The 16,976-nt window shown below is 51.9% G+C and overlaps 1 protein-coding gene across 5 annotated transcripts in view; it reads right to left on the minus strand.

The window, feature by feature from the left end:
* NF2 (neurofibromin 2) overlaps window positions 1–16,035 on the minus strand; it is a 47,598-nt gene extending 31,563 nt beyond the window's left edge. For 4 of the 5 annotated variants that reach the window (XM_039560989.1, XM_039560990.1, XM_039560991.1 and 1 more), the window contains exons 1-4: window positions 15,898–16,011; window positions 4,614–4,739; window positions 3,488–3,610; window positions 1,205–1,288 (exon numbers count right to left, since the gene is read on the minus strand). In XM_039560989.1, coding sequence (XP_039416923.1) covers window positions 1,205–1,288; window positions 3,488–3,610; window positions 4,614–4,739; window positions 15,898–16,011 — 447 coding nt within the window. Of the gene's footprint in view, window positions 1–1,204; window positions 1,289–3,487; window positions 3,611–4,613; window positions 4,740–15,897 lie in introns of all 5 variants that reach the window. The other variant, XM_039560988.1, reaches the window with a different exon arrangement.
* Window positions 16,036–16,976: the final 941 nt, after the last annotated feature.

The following is a 16,976-nucleotide window of genomic DNA, read 5'->3' on the forward strand; positions in this document are numbered from 1 at the left end:
AGGAGAAAACACCAATTTCTAGTAAATCCAAACACTTACCATCAAAGAACATGGCACCCAGGGTTCTATTATGAGGAAAATTATATGGCCATAGGGAAAAAACCATTCTGGATCAGGCCCTCTCTTCAGACAACAGGGCCAAGCCCCCTCTCCTGCACTGCCAGCAAAGGTGGCCCCACAGACCTGCTCCTCCTAAACCTCTCCACAGCCGTGCTCCTCAAGGACAGCTGGAGTCACCAGACCCAGGGCATGGCCACCTGCCTGCGGTCCTGTGAGCCAAAGCCTCCCAAAATCCCATCAGAGTCAGAACCAACGTGAGCTGCAGCGATAACGTGGCTGGGCTGTGCTCAGACTGCAGTCGCTCCTCGCCCAAAGACAAGATCTTCGCACACATGAACTGGAGCTGAGCTCCTGGAGCTGTTAATGGAGCAGCAGCACATGCTGTGCATACACAGGCAGCAATTATGTCCCCCACTGCAAGAATGTGCTGGCTTTTGAACCCTGGGCTGCTCCTTCCATCCCAGGAATCTCTGCCCTGGGCAAGCTGTCCAAGGCTGCACACTCCAAAGTGGAGAACAGTGTCCTCTGGAATAAATCCTCAGCAAAACACCCACTCTGGGCCCAGAGCAGAACCCAGCAGAGCAACAAGGACAACTCAATGAACGCCGACTTTTCCCTCTGTCTGGTGAGGCCAAGCAGCCAAGGTCAAACCCAAGATAAAGGGAGAAGCCAGGAAATGCCCTTTCACAGTGCAATAAAATGGATGTGGCAAGCTCCAGCCCTGAAATAAAGTCATTCACATGATGACAGGTACTCTGGGGGAGCAGTGGAGCTGGGGGTCCCACAGCTGGCTTGCCTCTGGCTACAGTGGCAAAAGCAGGGAGGAGATCCAAAAAACCTCAGGCTCAGGGAATTCACCTGCTCCAGCAGTAAGCCACACTCAAGCAGGTTCAGCAGCTCATGAGCTGAGCATTTGCTAAAGAGTCCTAGAAAGAGAAAGCAAAAAACCCATCCAATGTCTGGAGGTAGCCAGGAAGCAGCCATGTGGAGAAGGCAGCAGTGCTGGTGTAGCCCCCTCACTTCCCAAGCTTTCACAGCTTTCCCTGCCTTCCCTTTCCCCAGGAAGTGGCTCCACCACAAAGCACCTGGCTTCCCTGGAGCAACATCACCCCAGCAGACCCTTGGAGCATCCCTTGGTGCCTACCTTGGCTTGGACAGCATAAGAGGCCAGCAGGACAGAGGCTTCAGGAGGACAGAAGATCTTCTCATCCAAAATCTGCTTCTTCACCTGCACACAGAGCAGCAAAGGACAGATAACACACGTTTAGTGGAGCACAGCAGAGCATGACTGTCACAGCAGATGGCTGCAGTTTGTTTCAACTCGAGCTGTCAACCACACAGAGTTAACAATTTTCCTAACACTAATCACAGTCCAGGCCCAGGAAGTCTCTGGCGGCTCCGAAGGGCTCAGGCTTTCACAGAGCACCTTTCTCAGACAGCTTGGTGAGAAGAGCTAAATTTATATGTGAAAAATGACAGCACCTCTATCCTGTTGCTAAATGCAAGGGGGGGGAAAAGCCTTGCATGTAAACATAGCGATAAAACCTCTTAAGGCATATGCTAGGGATTGATAGCACATCCAGCCACGCTGCTAAATAAAAGAGCAGCTTGCAGCCGAGTCTCTGAGCACTGCAAGCTTTGCTCTGGGACATTCAGGCCTCATTGTGAGTCAGTGCTCACCTGTGCTGGAGGCCAGTTCCTCGGATCCCAGCACGGAGAGCTGCGGGTCACCTCCGTGGCAGAGCTTTTAGCAGCAGGCAGAGCCCTGTGCGAGCTCCCAGGAGAGCCAACGTGCAGGTCCCCGAAGCCACACGGGGCTTTACTTCCCTGGCTTCTGTGCATTAAAAAATTAAACCTGTCATGTTCGATATTTTTTGGGTTGGCACACTTAATTTTCCTGATTAAAGATAGGGGGGGAAAAAAAACAGTAAAAAAAGCCTCCGATTTCCTGGGAGGGTTAGATGGATTGTAAGAGATGCAGGAACATCAATTTGAATTTATAACGTGCTTTGAGTCCTCAAAGTTGGGTACAACATAATCACAGCAGATATTCTGCTGCATCAAGATAAAAAACAGGAGAGTTTACAAGCTTAGCTGTGCTCCTGTTTCCCAAATGCATTCAGGAGCCCAGGCTCCTCTCAGCACAGAAATCCCAGCAGCAAAGTCATGGTCTGCATTTAGAAAATGCAGCTTGAATGGCTTTTCCTCTCTGATTTTCCTTCTCAAAGATGCCAACAGCATTTCTCCTCACTGTGGATAAAGCTCCCGGCAAATGAGGCATTTAGAAATAACCCTACAGGGACACCAGTGCACGAGACAAAGCTTGGAAATTAACAGCAATACTTTGCATTTAGAACACTTTTGGCTCTGGAGAAAAAAGATGGACTTTGGAAGAGTGAGGAGCATCAAGAGGCTGGTGGGCTCACTTGGAAAGGGCAGGACACCCTCCAGGCTGCAGTGATATTCCCAAATTCAGGTTGCCTCGACTTCAGTGTAAGGAACATAAGAATGAGTGACTTTTAAAAAATTTTTATCATTTATCTTCAAATTAACAGCCACAGAGCAGCTGAAACATCCCAGTGAATACCCATAGGTCTGTCTAGGAGTTCTCTATTCCCTGTAACTGTGCTTGACACAACTCTTTAGAGGAAAAATGTGTCAGAAAATGGATTTTGTGGCGGAAAATTGATCATGTCTCTGAAAGAGAACTCCTGTGATAGCAGCTCCTTGTTACCAGCCATGCAGCACTGCCACATCATCAGCTGAACTGATTTCTCAGGACACAAAGTTTTGTAGAGTAATTTAAATATAAAAACCCAACCAAGACGTGTTCACCACAGTTCCCAAATGCTTAGCTGAAGGGCAGGAGTTCCTGGGGCAGGTGGGGGACCGTGAGGTTGCCCCTTCTCCTCTGTTTTTCCATCAGAGAGCTGAGCTGCTGGGATTTTCTTCTGCTCCAGTTACCTGGAGGCTGTTTCATGAGGAGGTGAACTTTGCTGTACAGCCTGGGAACGGGCTGGCTGCACTCTGCTCTCCAGGATGAAACTCCCTACTCCACACAACAATGCCATCACGTCCAAAGGCAGCTGCCACCCCTCAGCACAGCTCATCCCATACTCTGCAGAGGGACACGAGCCCTTGGCTGACAGATTCATGTCCCAGAGCCACCACCTATGGATATTATGGATCACCTCATCAGTCCTGACTGTCAGTTCAGAGGTCTGCCAGTCTGGGCAGACTGCTTCCTCCACAAAAACCATCCTTCACCTATTTTAGGAAGTTTTTGTTGCTGAAGACACGTCCCTTTGGAGAGATGTGAACATAAGGATGTGGAGCACACTCTGCTGACCAACTCTCTGACCCTGGAACCTTCTGTTCATCCTGGCTCCCTCTCCCTCAGGTTGGATAACACCATACTGACTCCCACCTGCAGGAAGAACAAGTGCTGGGTGATTTCCTGGACCAGTTCCTCCTCTGCATTCTCAGGATAAAATTTGGCCAGGAAGTGAAAGGTTTTGGGCTCCTCTGTGGGGACATCATGATCCAGGACCTGTGGGATACAAAAGCCATTTGGTTTCTTCAAGACAAGACCTAGCTCCCTTCTGTTCAGATCAGCACATCTTTTGTCAGACACTTTTAGACATCTAGAGCAGACCTAAATAGTTCAGACACTGTAGTTAAAAAAAGAAAACAAACATTTCTGACACTCCTAATGATGCAAGGGAACAAAAAAAGGCAGAAACAAACAGCATGAGAAATGAGACAGGGAAGGTTGATCCTGATCTGCCATGTGCTCGTTGCCTCTCCCGGTCCTTGCGGAGCGAGGCTGGATCCTGCTGCGCCACCACTCGACCTTCTCCTTGTTCCCCTGCACTGGATTTATTTTAGTGGTGTTTCTCACCACCCTTCTCTTATACTGCCCAGTTAAATGGTGGTTTAAAACCTCAGCAGGAGAGGTGAGACCTCCCTCAGTGTCCGTGACCATCTGGTTGTAGCGTTACATCCTTTGGATGCGAACAGAGCCACGTCTGACACCTCCAAAACCCACCCCCCACATATTTGGGAGGTATTTCCTCCCTTATCCCCATCTCCTTTTTACTCTGTTTTTCCTCCTCTCAAGCTCTCTGTATTTCTCAACAACCAAACAAGAGGCAACTCCACTTTTCTGCTGATGGTTTTGTGTTCAGGGGCACAAAAAAGAGAGTTTTAGGTTTCATTTGCTTTGCAGTCACCCCCAAGCGCAGCACCCCAGCACGGCTGTCTCCCAAAATGTCTCCAGGGGATTCGGTGTGCACAGATGCTGGGATGGGGCATCTCTGCCAGCTTTTCCTGGTCTGACACCCCCAGATGCCACGGGGACGGGATTTAAGTACGTCTGTTCCAGTTCACCCACCACACAACCTCGGGGATTCAGAAAGGACATTCTCCTTTGTCATCCCACAAAACCTCTCAAGGGAAATATGCCTGTCCATGGCAAGGGGTTGGAACGAGACAAGCTTTAGGGTCCCGTCCAACCCAAACCATTCTGGGATTTTGTGAACTTTGGTTCCAACCTTCTTGTCCATTTTGAGCCAAGCCACCGTGTCCTTGATCGTGTACTGGAGCCCGAAGAACCAGGTCTCCCGGAGTCCCAGTGTCCTGCACACCAGATCAAACAGGTCCTTCCCTTTCCATTTCACCTGCCAGAGAGCAAACAGGAAGCAGAGTTGTAAAGATGGATTTCAGAACTTCTCTCTGTTCAACCAAAGGCACTCTTTTCACCTCACAAGGTCAGCTTTAACCCCCCTGCGCAGGCATCTGGTACAGACACAAAAACATCCTAAGGAGGCACACGTTACCTCCTTCCATCTGATCTCATCTGCAGATCACCAGCTCCTCCCTCAGTAGGAAACTGAGATGTGATTTCCCCCCTTTTCCAAAAAATGACACTGCAAAGCTCTGGTTTCTTGCCCTGGGAACCTAAGGGTTCATTTAGGCTCTTGTTGAGCTCACGTTTAGGTTCCTGATGTGTTTAGGTTCCTGCCTGTTGCCAGCAGAGAATAAAATCCCTTTGAGCTGCCCCTTGGTGGCTTTAACGTGTCTCCCTAAAGGCCCAGAAAGCTCTGCACAAGCACCACCATCAACACCAGGGGTTCAGAGAGAGCAGCTACAAAGTCAGCAGTGCCACAATCCACGCACGGAGCGTGTCCATCCAGAGCCTCTGACCCTGCACGGATAGAAGGGAAAGAGAGCTCAAAAATCCCCAGCATTACCACTGAAGTCAGCGGTTCTCTGGGAGCACATTTTGATAGAGTCAAACTGCATTTTCTGCTGAAAATGTTGGTGACAAAAGCAGCTCAGGAGCAGAGAAAATTGGTCCTGCTCAAGGACCGTGTCCTTCGAGCAATCCTGCAGCTGCATCCATGATGCTCCTGAAGTTTGCTCATAAAAGCAGGAGGTGTTGGGAGGCAGAGAGGTGAAGAGGGACATAAACCACATGAATCTAATATGCCAAAGCCACTTCGGTCTTCCATCTGCAGGCTGAAAACAATTGCCGGACCGAGACATACGGCCATTACTCCAAAGCCCTTGGGCAAACAGATCTCGAGCACTCTCTTGTCACTACAACTCAATCCCGGAGCCACCTGGACACATCAATATTAATGCCGGGGCCGCTCCCGCTGTCACCCACTGCCGCCTTGTGGGCGCAGCCAGGCCCAGCTCATCGCCAAGCTCTGCCTTTCAGTAATGACTCTGTCACTGCTCTCCCCCTTCCCAGAGAGCACAGACACACACGCTGACAGTCCCGGAATAGGACAAAGCTGATGCCACCCTCCCGAAAAACACCACCTCCAGACTGCTCGCCGCGATTCGGATCGGGCGCTGTCAACACTTCGGGGTCAAAACGCCAGGAGGAGCAAGTTTGGCAGTGCTGTAATTATAACCCCCCTAATTTCACACATTTCACTACCCTCCAGCCCCCGGGATGGGCTCCAGCTCGGCACAGGATGGCTCAGACTGCAGAAGATCTTTTCCTGACTATGATTTTAAGTGGGAGGTTAATTCGAGGGCTCAGACAAAACAGAGTGAGGCCCATTAAAAGAGCTATTTGGTACCATTTTTGCAGGCACATAAAAGCAGGCTGCCAGCAAAAGGCTATTTCTTCACTAAACTGCTTTGTATAAAGCATTATGGGCTGTTTTTCCTTCTCTAAGACCGTATTTCAGTCTCAGCACAACAGTGCCTGCACCAAACCTTCCCAGGACAGGCTCCTGCCTGCTGCTCACGCAGTGCCGCTCCTGGGACATCGCTCCACATCCCATGGGATCAGTGCGTTTAATCAGGAATTTCCACTGCCTGTGACCCCTCACCAAACCACCTCAGGTACCCAAACTATGCCCAAGAGCTGACAGGACCCAAAGGTTTCCTCTCAAAACACAAACCACCAGTTGTTTGGAAGAGCGGCAGTGAGGATCAAAGCAGGAGCTTTGTGTGTTTTTCACCCCTGCGTTTTTAACCTGGTTATGGGAATTTGGAATGGTTTGGGTGGGAAGGGACCTTAAAGATCATTCAGTTCCACCCCTGCCATTGGCAGGGACGCCTTCCACCAAGCCCCATCCAACCTGACCTTGGACACTTCCAGGGATCCAGGGGCAGCCACAGCTTCTCTGGGGATCTCATGCCAGGGTCTCACAGCTGGATTTCTTCCTTACACCTAATCTAAATCTCTCCCCTTTTAGTTTAAAACCATTCCCCCTTCTCCTATCATTATCTACCTGCACTAAAAACTCTCTCTCCTTTTTCACAAGTTCCCCTTTAAGGGGCTGTATTTTAAGTGAGGCTTCTGCTGCTGCATTTTACACCAGCGCTTTGTCACCATGCGTTTCTGTGGTGGCAGGAATAGACATTTAACATTCCTGCACAATGCTCAAGACTCCAGCCGTAACAGAGCACAGATCCTCCCCAACTGCGCTGAATTACCTTCATTAAATATATCGATGATCAGCAGCCACCTTTATTCCAACAGACATGATTTCCCTCCACACCTCGGTACTTACAATAACAATCTGCATTCAAGTGGCATCTTTTGACAGCTGAACTCCAACTGCTTTACAGAGATCCAGGACCTCAGCCCTCCTCACCCATACTTTACAGGCTTTGTATCATTAACTGCCACATTTTGTGGTTGTAAACTACTAAAAAAAAAGCCCCACAAGGGCATGAGGGAATGGAGTGAGCTGCTGTCCAGGGAGCCTGGTGGACAGCCAGGACAGGCTGGCCATTCCCATCCATCCTGTGCCTGTCATGCTATTCCCTGCATGGCACTCAAGTGACACCTGAAGCACAAAGATGATTTTACAAGCCATTCTGAGCTCCTGCAAGCAAAACTAAAAAGCTCAGAGCAGAAAAAAACCTTCTCAGCCGTATGCTGGGGTGGCTGGCACGATGCTGTAACAAAGCTCTATCTCCCAGCAAAAAGCTACATCACGATAACCTCAATGTGACCGTCAGGACAGAGCAGGATGCGTCACTCCAGCATCCTCCCTGTGCTGCAGGCATCACCTCTGACATTTGCAGCTCCTTTCCCATTAGCAGGATCACAGCACGGGTGGCTGCAGGGATTCAGGAGTCGCCAAAGAGACACGGGAATGAGGTGCTTTATGAACAGGCTGTTATTCCACCGAGCTGTTTGTGTTCTTTACTAAGCACAGAGCTGTTACAATCTATCAGCAAAGCATTTTATATTAACAGCACTAAACACTTAAAACTCTGCAGCCAATGGCTAGAACAGAGTATTTCCAGTCCAGATTATTGGCATCATCTTTTTCTCCGGCAGAGACGGCGCATTTGGCATCTATTAACAGGGTTTGCATTATTTATTAACCCGCACTGGGAGTCATTTCCAACTTGCAGCCAACTGCGCGATTTATTTCGGAGCATAACCTCTCTGTCAAGTTTCACAACTGCTCCTCAGCTCCCAAGTCGATAAAGTAGCTCCAAAAATGAGCAGAAGGGTTGTCTGGTCCCCTCATCAGGGGGTGACAAGGAGGGAGGGCAAGCTAGGGAATGGAGCTGTCAAGAGGTTTAGGTTTGAGTGCAGGGAAAGGTTCTTCCCCCAGAGGGTGCTGGGCACTGCCCAGGCTCCCCAGGGAATGGGCACGGCCCCGAGGCTGCCAGAGCTCCAGGAGCGTTTGGACAGCGCTGCCAGGGATGCCCAGGCTGGGGTTTTTAGGGTGTCTGGGCAGGGCCAGGAGTGGGACTCGATGATCCTTGCAGGTCCCTTCCAACTCAGGATATTCCATGATTCTATAAAATGGGCAGCAAGGGACAAGGGGGTGCAACCATCCTGCATGGAGAGGGTTGAGCAAGGGGTCTACACAGAAAAGAGATTCCCAAAACATTGTCAGGCTGACGCTTTCCTTCCAACAGTGTCAAATGTGGTGAAGGGGAAGCAAGAGGGATGGGTTTAATTTCATATTTAGGTTCCTCACACAAGAGGCTCTCCCGGGACAACAGGGAGCTGCCCAAACTCCAGGGGACAGAACCTGGCTCTGCACAGGGGGAGCAGATGAAGATCTCACCTTCTCCTCATCACAAACACAAACCCCTAGAGCTTCAGCTCTTCCTGGGATCAGGCTGGGCAATAAGGGCACAAACAAGTGAGCAGAGGACACCAAAGCTTAGCTGCTTCCCAGGGAAGCCCATGGCAGCGGTCCCTGCACACCTCACCCACGGGACGAGGTTAATGCTCGACCTTGCAGAAATGACTCACATTTACAGAGGATTTCACTGCACCAATTTACCTGCAAATAACACAGAAAATGGCTTTATGCTTTGCAGATCATTTTATTAGGTGTTAGCTCTGTGCTAGGGATGAGAAGAGAGGCAAGAGCCCCTGCTGTGACACGACAGCCAAAGGATTGCTGGGAAAAGGGGACTAAGCCCCAGGAAAAAGTGCTCAGCTTCCACAGAGTGAAGTTATTCCTGTTTAGAATCAAATTTTAACAAGAGAACATGACACCTCTTCACTGAAACAGGGGTGGCGATGGCAGAAGGGAGAGAGCTGGGCCTGAGCAGAGCATCCCTCCACCAACCACCCAGGAATGAGGAAATGGATACAGGCTGTAGCTATTCCAAAACCCCGTCCCATAGGAGATGCCCACAACAGTCTACAACTGAAATGGAGATGATTTTGAGACTGCAGACCACACTTATTTCTCCTTCTGGACCTGAATGATAACCAGAGTGCCACAGACAACCATTTATTTAGATTTAAAGCCCATTTGGAGCAAACAGGGAATCAAAAATGTAACATTCGTCCATTTTTTTTAAAATAAAGTGATGTCAAATATTTTCAATTGCCACTTACTGAGTCACAAGGCAGGGCTGTAAAAGTTATTTTTATTTACTAATGCTACACGACAACTCGATAATGAGCTTTTAATTAAAACCTATTTCTGTTAACCACCGAGGAGGCCAAAAACGCGCCCAGGCGTGAGGATGCAGATGGTGCAGCCAAGCACGTTCCGTGGTGTCTGCCCGAGACAGAGACAGAGCGGGAACACGGAGAGCAGGCGGCTGTGACCAGACAGAGCCAGGGAGAGGCAGGGGACAACAACTGGTGACAACGTGCCCTCTGCCCCCCTCAGGTGAGACCCCACCTGCAGAGCTGCCTCCAGCTCCAGGGGCCCAGCACAGCAAGGACCTGGAGCTGCTGGAGCCAGTCCAGAGGAGGCCACGGAGATGCTCCAAGGGCTCCCTCTGCTCTGGAGCCAGGCTGGGAGAGCTGAGGGGGTTCACCTAGTTTATGGAGACCTCAGGTGCCTTCCAGCACCTTCCTAAGCTGGAGAGGGACGTGGGACAAGGGATGGAGGGTCAGGACAAGGGGGAATGGCTTCCCACTGCCAGAGGGCAGGGATAGATAGGATATTGGGAAGGAATTGTTCCCTGTAAGCACAGATTGAGGCTGTGGCTGCCCCTGGATCCCTGGAAGTGTCCAAGACCAGGCTGGATGGGGCTTGCAGCAACCTGGGATAGTTGAAGGTGTCCCTGCCTATGGCAGAAGATGGAACTGGATGAGCTTTAAGGCCCCTTCCAATCCAAACCATTCCATGGTTCCATGTTCCAAAGCCTCACCTTGCCCTGTAAGTTGGGCCCACAGAGGTGAAGAGTTACGGGGTCACACAACAGCTCGGTGCGGAGCAAGAAGCTCCAAGAGGATGAAAGGAGGATTTTGATCCTGCAGGGAGCTCTGTGAAGGATGCACAGAGCTGTAACATCAGCCAGAGCTGTCTGTGTGCTGCACTTACACACCTGCAGTCCAACACTGCCCTTCCCTGCGCAGGGAAGCGACAGCCCCAAGCCCTTCCTCCATGCAGGAGCTGATTGCTGATGGACACAGGGTGTTTCAGCACCAGCCTGACCTGCTCTGATGAACCCTTACCCACTGCTGAGCTCCAAACACAGACAGCTCACCCGGGCAGGAGAGGGGCAGCCAGCGGTTCACCTCGGAGTGAAGCCAGGTTAAATGCCTCTCTTCCCATTTCAAGGGCTGTGTGATTCCCTACCAGTGCTCCAAGTAAGGAGATTATTCCCAGGGCTGCTTCCCTGTTCAAGTACCTTTAATTTCAAAAACCACCTACTCGAAAGACACTGCCTGTACAAAGAAAAAAAAAAAAAAAAAAGAGGTATTAAAGAGCATCAAAAGTGGAGTCTACACACCAAAAGAGAAAGATTTACTGTCCCAAATGCCCTCCCTCCTTCCCCTCAGCATCAACACATCTCTGGATTAATTAACAGAGTCTGGGGACTGACAGCAGTTTTGAACAGTCTTTGGAGAGAAGTAACAGAAGTTTCCAACTGGCTTAGAAGAGGCTGTGAGGGGAACAGAGGATGCAGAGAATTTTTCAGGTGCAGGGTGAGGCAGCAAAGCCAAAGAGGATCCATGTCCATAAGTTACGAGCACAGATTAAGGGAATGAACTGCATCAAGCAAGGCACCTCCAAAACATTAACTCCCAAACATCACTGGTGTGAACTAGAAATTCTGAGGTTTTGGGGCATAAACCCCTCCAAGACATGAGTGAGGAAACAGCCCTTACCTGCTGTGACTCAGATTTAAAGAGAGCAGCACGTGCTCCTGAGTGCTGGCACAGGATCAGGACACACAGGCACATGGAGGAACCAAACACTGACTGGACAGCTGGTATCCCAACAATTTATTGAGGATCATGTTGTAGCTGAGGGGGATTATTTCTCTCAGCTTTTTAAAACAGCTGCTCCTGCACACAGACTGGTCTCTTCCTGTTAAGTCTGTGCCCGCTCGCAGAAGCTTTGCAGCATCAAGAGGTCACTGCCCCTACCAGCACCACGAGCTGCTGCCTGAAACTGGGAATGTATGGACTTTTATAAACGCCCTTCCAAGTATCCTGCAATGCAGAAAGAAGCTGAGGGCACTCTGCTCCCTGATTTCCTCCTCCTGCTTTTTTATTTTGGTGCAGTGACTGGACAGAGCTCAAAACCCAGCTCGGATTTACTGCACCAGCTCTTCCTCAAAAACTCATTTCCACCCAGATTTCCACCACCAAATCCTCAGTTGTTCCTGTTCCAGAGGATGAGCTTTGCAGCTCAGCTACTCAACTCCCTGTGTCTGGTGACAAACGGACAGCACTCGGCCACACGTGCCCAAAATCAGGACTCTTCTACTTACAAGGGCTTTACATCCAACCTCATCCAACTGGCTCTGCACCGAGTGGGGCACTGGGCTAAAATAAAGATCCCTTCCAACCAGGATTATCCTCTGGACAGAGAGGAACAGCTTAAGCACTGAAGCAATAATGGAATGCATGTTTAGACCAGCAAATACATCGGCACAAACCTGCCTCTTCTCACTGCTTGAACACTTAAGCTGTTTCTCCAGGCTGGCTGTAAAGCTTTCCCAACTCATTTTTAAGACGCCAAAGGATTAAGGTTGGGAAGCAGCTGGGCAGCGAGCTGCACCTTGATGGAGTGACCATCCCTGCAGGATTCAAGCCCAAGATCACAAACACAACAGAAAAGGATAAAGAAAAAACACACCCTTTGGAAAACAGGCCGTGGCTCTGAGGCGGAGAGACGATAATGGGACTGAGCACTGCAAGAGGAAGAAATTGGCAAAGACACCCACGAGGCCAAAGGAAAGATGGGTGGGTTCTCCCATCAGCCAGGGAACTTGGTCCTTAGAGGGGAAAAACTGCACATGGGACAGGGTGAGACCAACCTGACACCAGCTGCACCACACCTTTGCCATCCCACTCGAGGGACGGGATAAACAGTGCTTTGGATGCGGACTCAAAAATACCCTGGGGTTTTCATTATTGAATGGATCAGGGAATGGTTTGGGTGGGAAGGAACCTTAAAGTCCATCTTGTTCCACCCCTGCCATGGGCAGGGACACCTCCCACTCTCCCAGGCTGCTCCAAGCCCCAATGTTCAGCCTGGCCTTGGACACTGCCAGGGATCCAGGGACAGTCACAGCTGCTCTGGGCACCCTGTGCCAGGGCCTGCCCACCCTCCCAGGAAAGAGGCTTCCATATGGCTGAGGTTCTCAGGAAGGTGAGGCAGCTGGGGTTGCTTTAGCACAGGGATTGAAGAGCTATGCAAATGTCTACCCTTCCTCCAGATGTTATCAATTAATTAGGTACAGCTCAAACCTCTGTGATGGAAGTAACAAAAGGAAGACACTCACTTCGTGCCTCCAAGATTTCCCCAAACAAATTTTAAGTCTTTAAAGTGAAACCCCGACCGTGATTATTAATCTCCATCACCGTGTTAGAAAGACTAAGATTTCATTTCTAGGAATTATTTTAGATTTAGGCTCAATTTAGAGCCATCAACTGCAGAATAAACAGATGCAAAGCAAGTTTAATCCCTTAAAATGCATGGCTGGGGATTTCTAGGGAGCAGACTGAAAAATTAACACTGAGAAAGAAGGTGAGTCAGCTGGGTCACAGAATCATGGAATGTCCTGAGCTGGAAGGAATCCCCAGGGATCATGGAAGATCAACTCCAGACATCCAACAGATCAGCAGCTCTCTGTCCCTGTCAGCAGCAGGTGCCACTCACAGGCCACAAAAACACATCTCAAGAGCCCCCAAACTGCAGGATTCCCACTGCACGTCCTTCCACTGATCCTCTCAAGTGTTTGTGAGGCAGATTTCCCTCTCCCAACCTCCTGCTGGGGTCAGCAGCTCTCCATCCTGCTCAAAGACACCTCAAGGCACACAGATACTTGGCTCAACAGTGCTGCTCACTCTTCTCCCGGCACAGCTTGGGATAGGGGCCTGATTCCTCCAGGGAGGAGCACAGTCTTTCCCAAAAATCAACTCTCCTACCCCACTGACTTTCAGGAGTGTGCAAACTCCACCCCACGCTCCACGTCTCACTGTGGGTGTGGAGCAAGCCAAACCCTTCCCTGGGCCACCTTCCCAATCCCAGAGACTCGAGGTGTGTCTGATCCATCTGATCCACCCAGTGGATGTTTCTGCAGAGTCCGCAAAACAAGGAGCCTCCCAAGGACAACATAAAAACAGGGACAGAGACCCAGCCAGGGAGCTGGACTGCTCAGATAGAGCCTGGATAAAACTCACACCTCAAGCTGGGCTGCCCTGGGCTTGGAGCAAGCCCAGGAGGCCAAGGAGCTGCTCCAAGGGCTCCCTCTGCTCTTGAGCCAGGCTGCGAGAGCTGGGGGTGCTCACCTGGAGAGGAGAAGGCTCCAGGGAGAGCTCAGAGCCCCTTCCAGGGCCTAAAGGGGCTCCAGCAGAGCTGGAGAGGGACTGGGGACAAGGACCTGGAGGGACAGGACACAGGGAATGGCTTCCCAGTGCCAGAGGGCACGGATAGGTGGGATATTGGGAAGGAATACACCTGGGAGGGTGGGGAGGGGCTGGGATGGAATTCCCAGAGAAGCTGTGGCTGCCCCTGGATCCCTGGCAGTGTCCAAGGCCAGGCTGGATGGGGCTTGGAGCAAGCTGGGACAGTGGGAGGTGTCCCTGCCATGGCAGGGGGCAGAACAAGATGAGCTTTAAGGTCCCTTCCCACCTGACCCATTCCATGATTCTATGAAAACTCACTCCTCACCTGCAAGGTGTGAAACATCACCCACCTGCATCCGACCACTTCCCTCCCTCCTGCTCCAACACTCCGTGCTGAAGGATGAGGCCTGAATTCCCTCTGCATCCCTCCAGCACCAGCCCCATCACGGCCCAGGAGCCCTCGGCAGGGCCACACTCGCAGCAGCTCCTGAGCTCCCTGCAGCTGCAGAAGTCTATCTGCAGCAACAAGTTCTTTTGGCAGGAACCTCCCCCAGAAAACTCAATTGATGATGCTCAAGTCCCACAGCCAAATCCCACGGGAGCGCTGCCTCCCCACTGCACAAAGCCCCTGATCCCAAGGGGAAATGACACGCGGCCACACCACTGAAATGAGTAATTATTTACTTTCCAGCCCCAGTTATTGCTGCAGCCTCGGGAAAGCAGGAAAAACAGAGCCAGGACACTTGTGCTCTGCTGGAAGTGGGAAGCTTACATGGCTGTCTAGAGCAAATCCTGAATCCCTAGGAAAAGCAGGAAGTTCTTCAGGGCTGACAAGAGATTTCCAGAGCAAGGGAATTGGTGATGACAAACACCCCTTGGCTGATGGGTGCTGGGATTCCGTCAGGGTTTGGGTCAGGCTAATGAAATATAAACTATTAAATGAAGAGGTTGAAGTGGGGAGAGATGGTTTCAATGCCTGTGTGGCCAATCCCTCTGGATCAGCTGAAAAAGCAGGAAAAGCAGAGCAGATCCCGGGGTTTGGCAGCAACACCCTGGGAGAATGTTTTACAAGTTCCAAGGGCCCAAAAAAGGGAAATTAGCAGAGAAAAGCCAGACCCAACCCCCTGGAGCATCCCTCAGCATCATGGTGAGCTAAGAAGTCAGGAAAATGCCAAAATTCTGTCCTCGGGTGTTTGCACAGCACTTGGGAGTTGGATTCCTGTGGATTCAAGCCTTGACACTGAGATTCCTCGAGCCCTGTGACAGCCACTGTGTAGTGGTGGCTTGGGCTGGGATGGCAGGACAGCACTGGATTAGAGCCCAAATGAAGCTGGATTGTAATGAGAATAAAGCTGAATTATAACCAGGATCAAGATGAATTATAGCCAGAGTAACTCTGGATTATAGTCAAAGTACAGGCTGAATTCTAACCAGAATAATGCCAAATTATACGCAGAATGCAGCCAAATTATAACCAGAATGAAGCCAAATAACACCTGGAGTAAAGATGAATTATTGCCAGAATAAAGCTGAATTATAACCAAAATATAAACTGAATTACAACCAGAATGCCAAATTACACTCAGGATAAAGCCAAATTAGACCCAGAAAAAAAACCAAAACTACTTATGACCAAAACAATGCTGAATTACACACATAATAAGGATGAATTATAACCAAAATAAAGCCAAACTATAACCAGGATACAACTGAATTACACCCACAATAACACTGAATTACAACCACAATAAAGCCAAGTTATGACCAAAATAAAGCCGAATTATAACCAAAGAAAAGGTGAATTACAACCGAAGTAAAGACGAATTACAACCAGAATAATGTCCAATTATAACCAAAATCACGCCGGATCACATCAGGATAACGCTGACTTATAACCAAAACAAGGCTGGGCCGCTGCTGGCCCAGGGCAGGCCCCGGGAACCGGCGGAGGGTCAGGAGGGACGGGGAGGGGGGGCCCGGGCCGCCTCAGGGGGTGTGGGGGTGTTTGGGGGGGCCCGTCCCCCCTCAGCGGGACCCCCGTGCCCCGCGCCCGCGCGGGCCGTCACCTCGCAGCTGAACTCCATCTCGGCGTCCATGGTGGCGATGCGCACGGTGAAGGTCTTGGGCTGCTTGCGCTTGAGGGAGCTGAAGCTCATGCGGGACGCGATGGCCCCGGCCATGGCGGCGCGGCGCGGTCAGCGCGGCGGCGGCGCCATGGCGGCCCGGCTCCGCCCCCCGCCACGCTATTGGCCCCGCCGCGCGGTGCGCCCGCCCCCGCCGCGCCGTGTAGCCAATAGAAAGGGCAAGACTGAAGAGGCGGGAGTAGAAGCAACTGTGATTGGGTAAAACGGACGCCGCTCAATGAAAGGGGCGGGGTGGGGCGGGGCCATACGGGAGGTGTGAGGAAGCGGTGGGACGTGGCGATGTCGCCCCCTGGTGGCGGGCGGAGCGCGCTGCAGGCGCGGGCGTGGGAGTGGGAGGGGGCGGGCACCGGGACCCGGCGCGGGGGGACACGGGGCCACCGGGACACGGGAACACGGGGACACCGGGACACGGGGACACCGGGACACGGGGCCACCGGGACACGGGGACACCGGGACACGGGAACACGGGGACACCGGGACACGGGGCCACCGGGACACGGAACACGGGGCCACCGGGACACGGGAACACGGGGACACCGGGACACGGGGCCACCGGGACACGGGGCCACCGGGACACGGGAACACGGGGACACCGGGACACGGGGCCACCGGGACACGGGAACACGGGAACACGGGGACACCGGGACACGGGAACACGGGGACACCGGGACACGGGGCCACCGGGACACGGGGCCACCGGGACACGGGAACACGGGGACACCGGGACACGGGGCCACCGGGACACGGGAACACGGGAACACGGGGACACCGGGACACGGGAACACGGGGGACACCGGGACACGGGGCCACCGGGACACCGGGACACGGGGCCACCGGGACACGGGGACACCGGGACACGGGAACACGGGGACACCGGGACACGGGGCCACCGGGACACGGGACACCGGGACACGGGAACACGGGGACACCGGGACACGGGGCCACCGGGCCACGGGGCCACGGGGACACGGGACACGGGGACACGGGGACACGGGAGGGTG

Source organism: Corvus cornix, chromosome 15, assembly GCF_000738735.6.
Source record: "Corvus cornix cornix isolate S_Up_H32 chromosome 15, ASM73873v5, whole genome shotgun sequence".
NCBI classification, from domain to species: domain Eukaryota; kingdom Metazoa; phylum Chordata; class Aves; order Passeriformes; family Corvidae; genus Corvus; species Corvus cornix.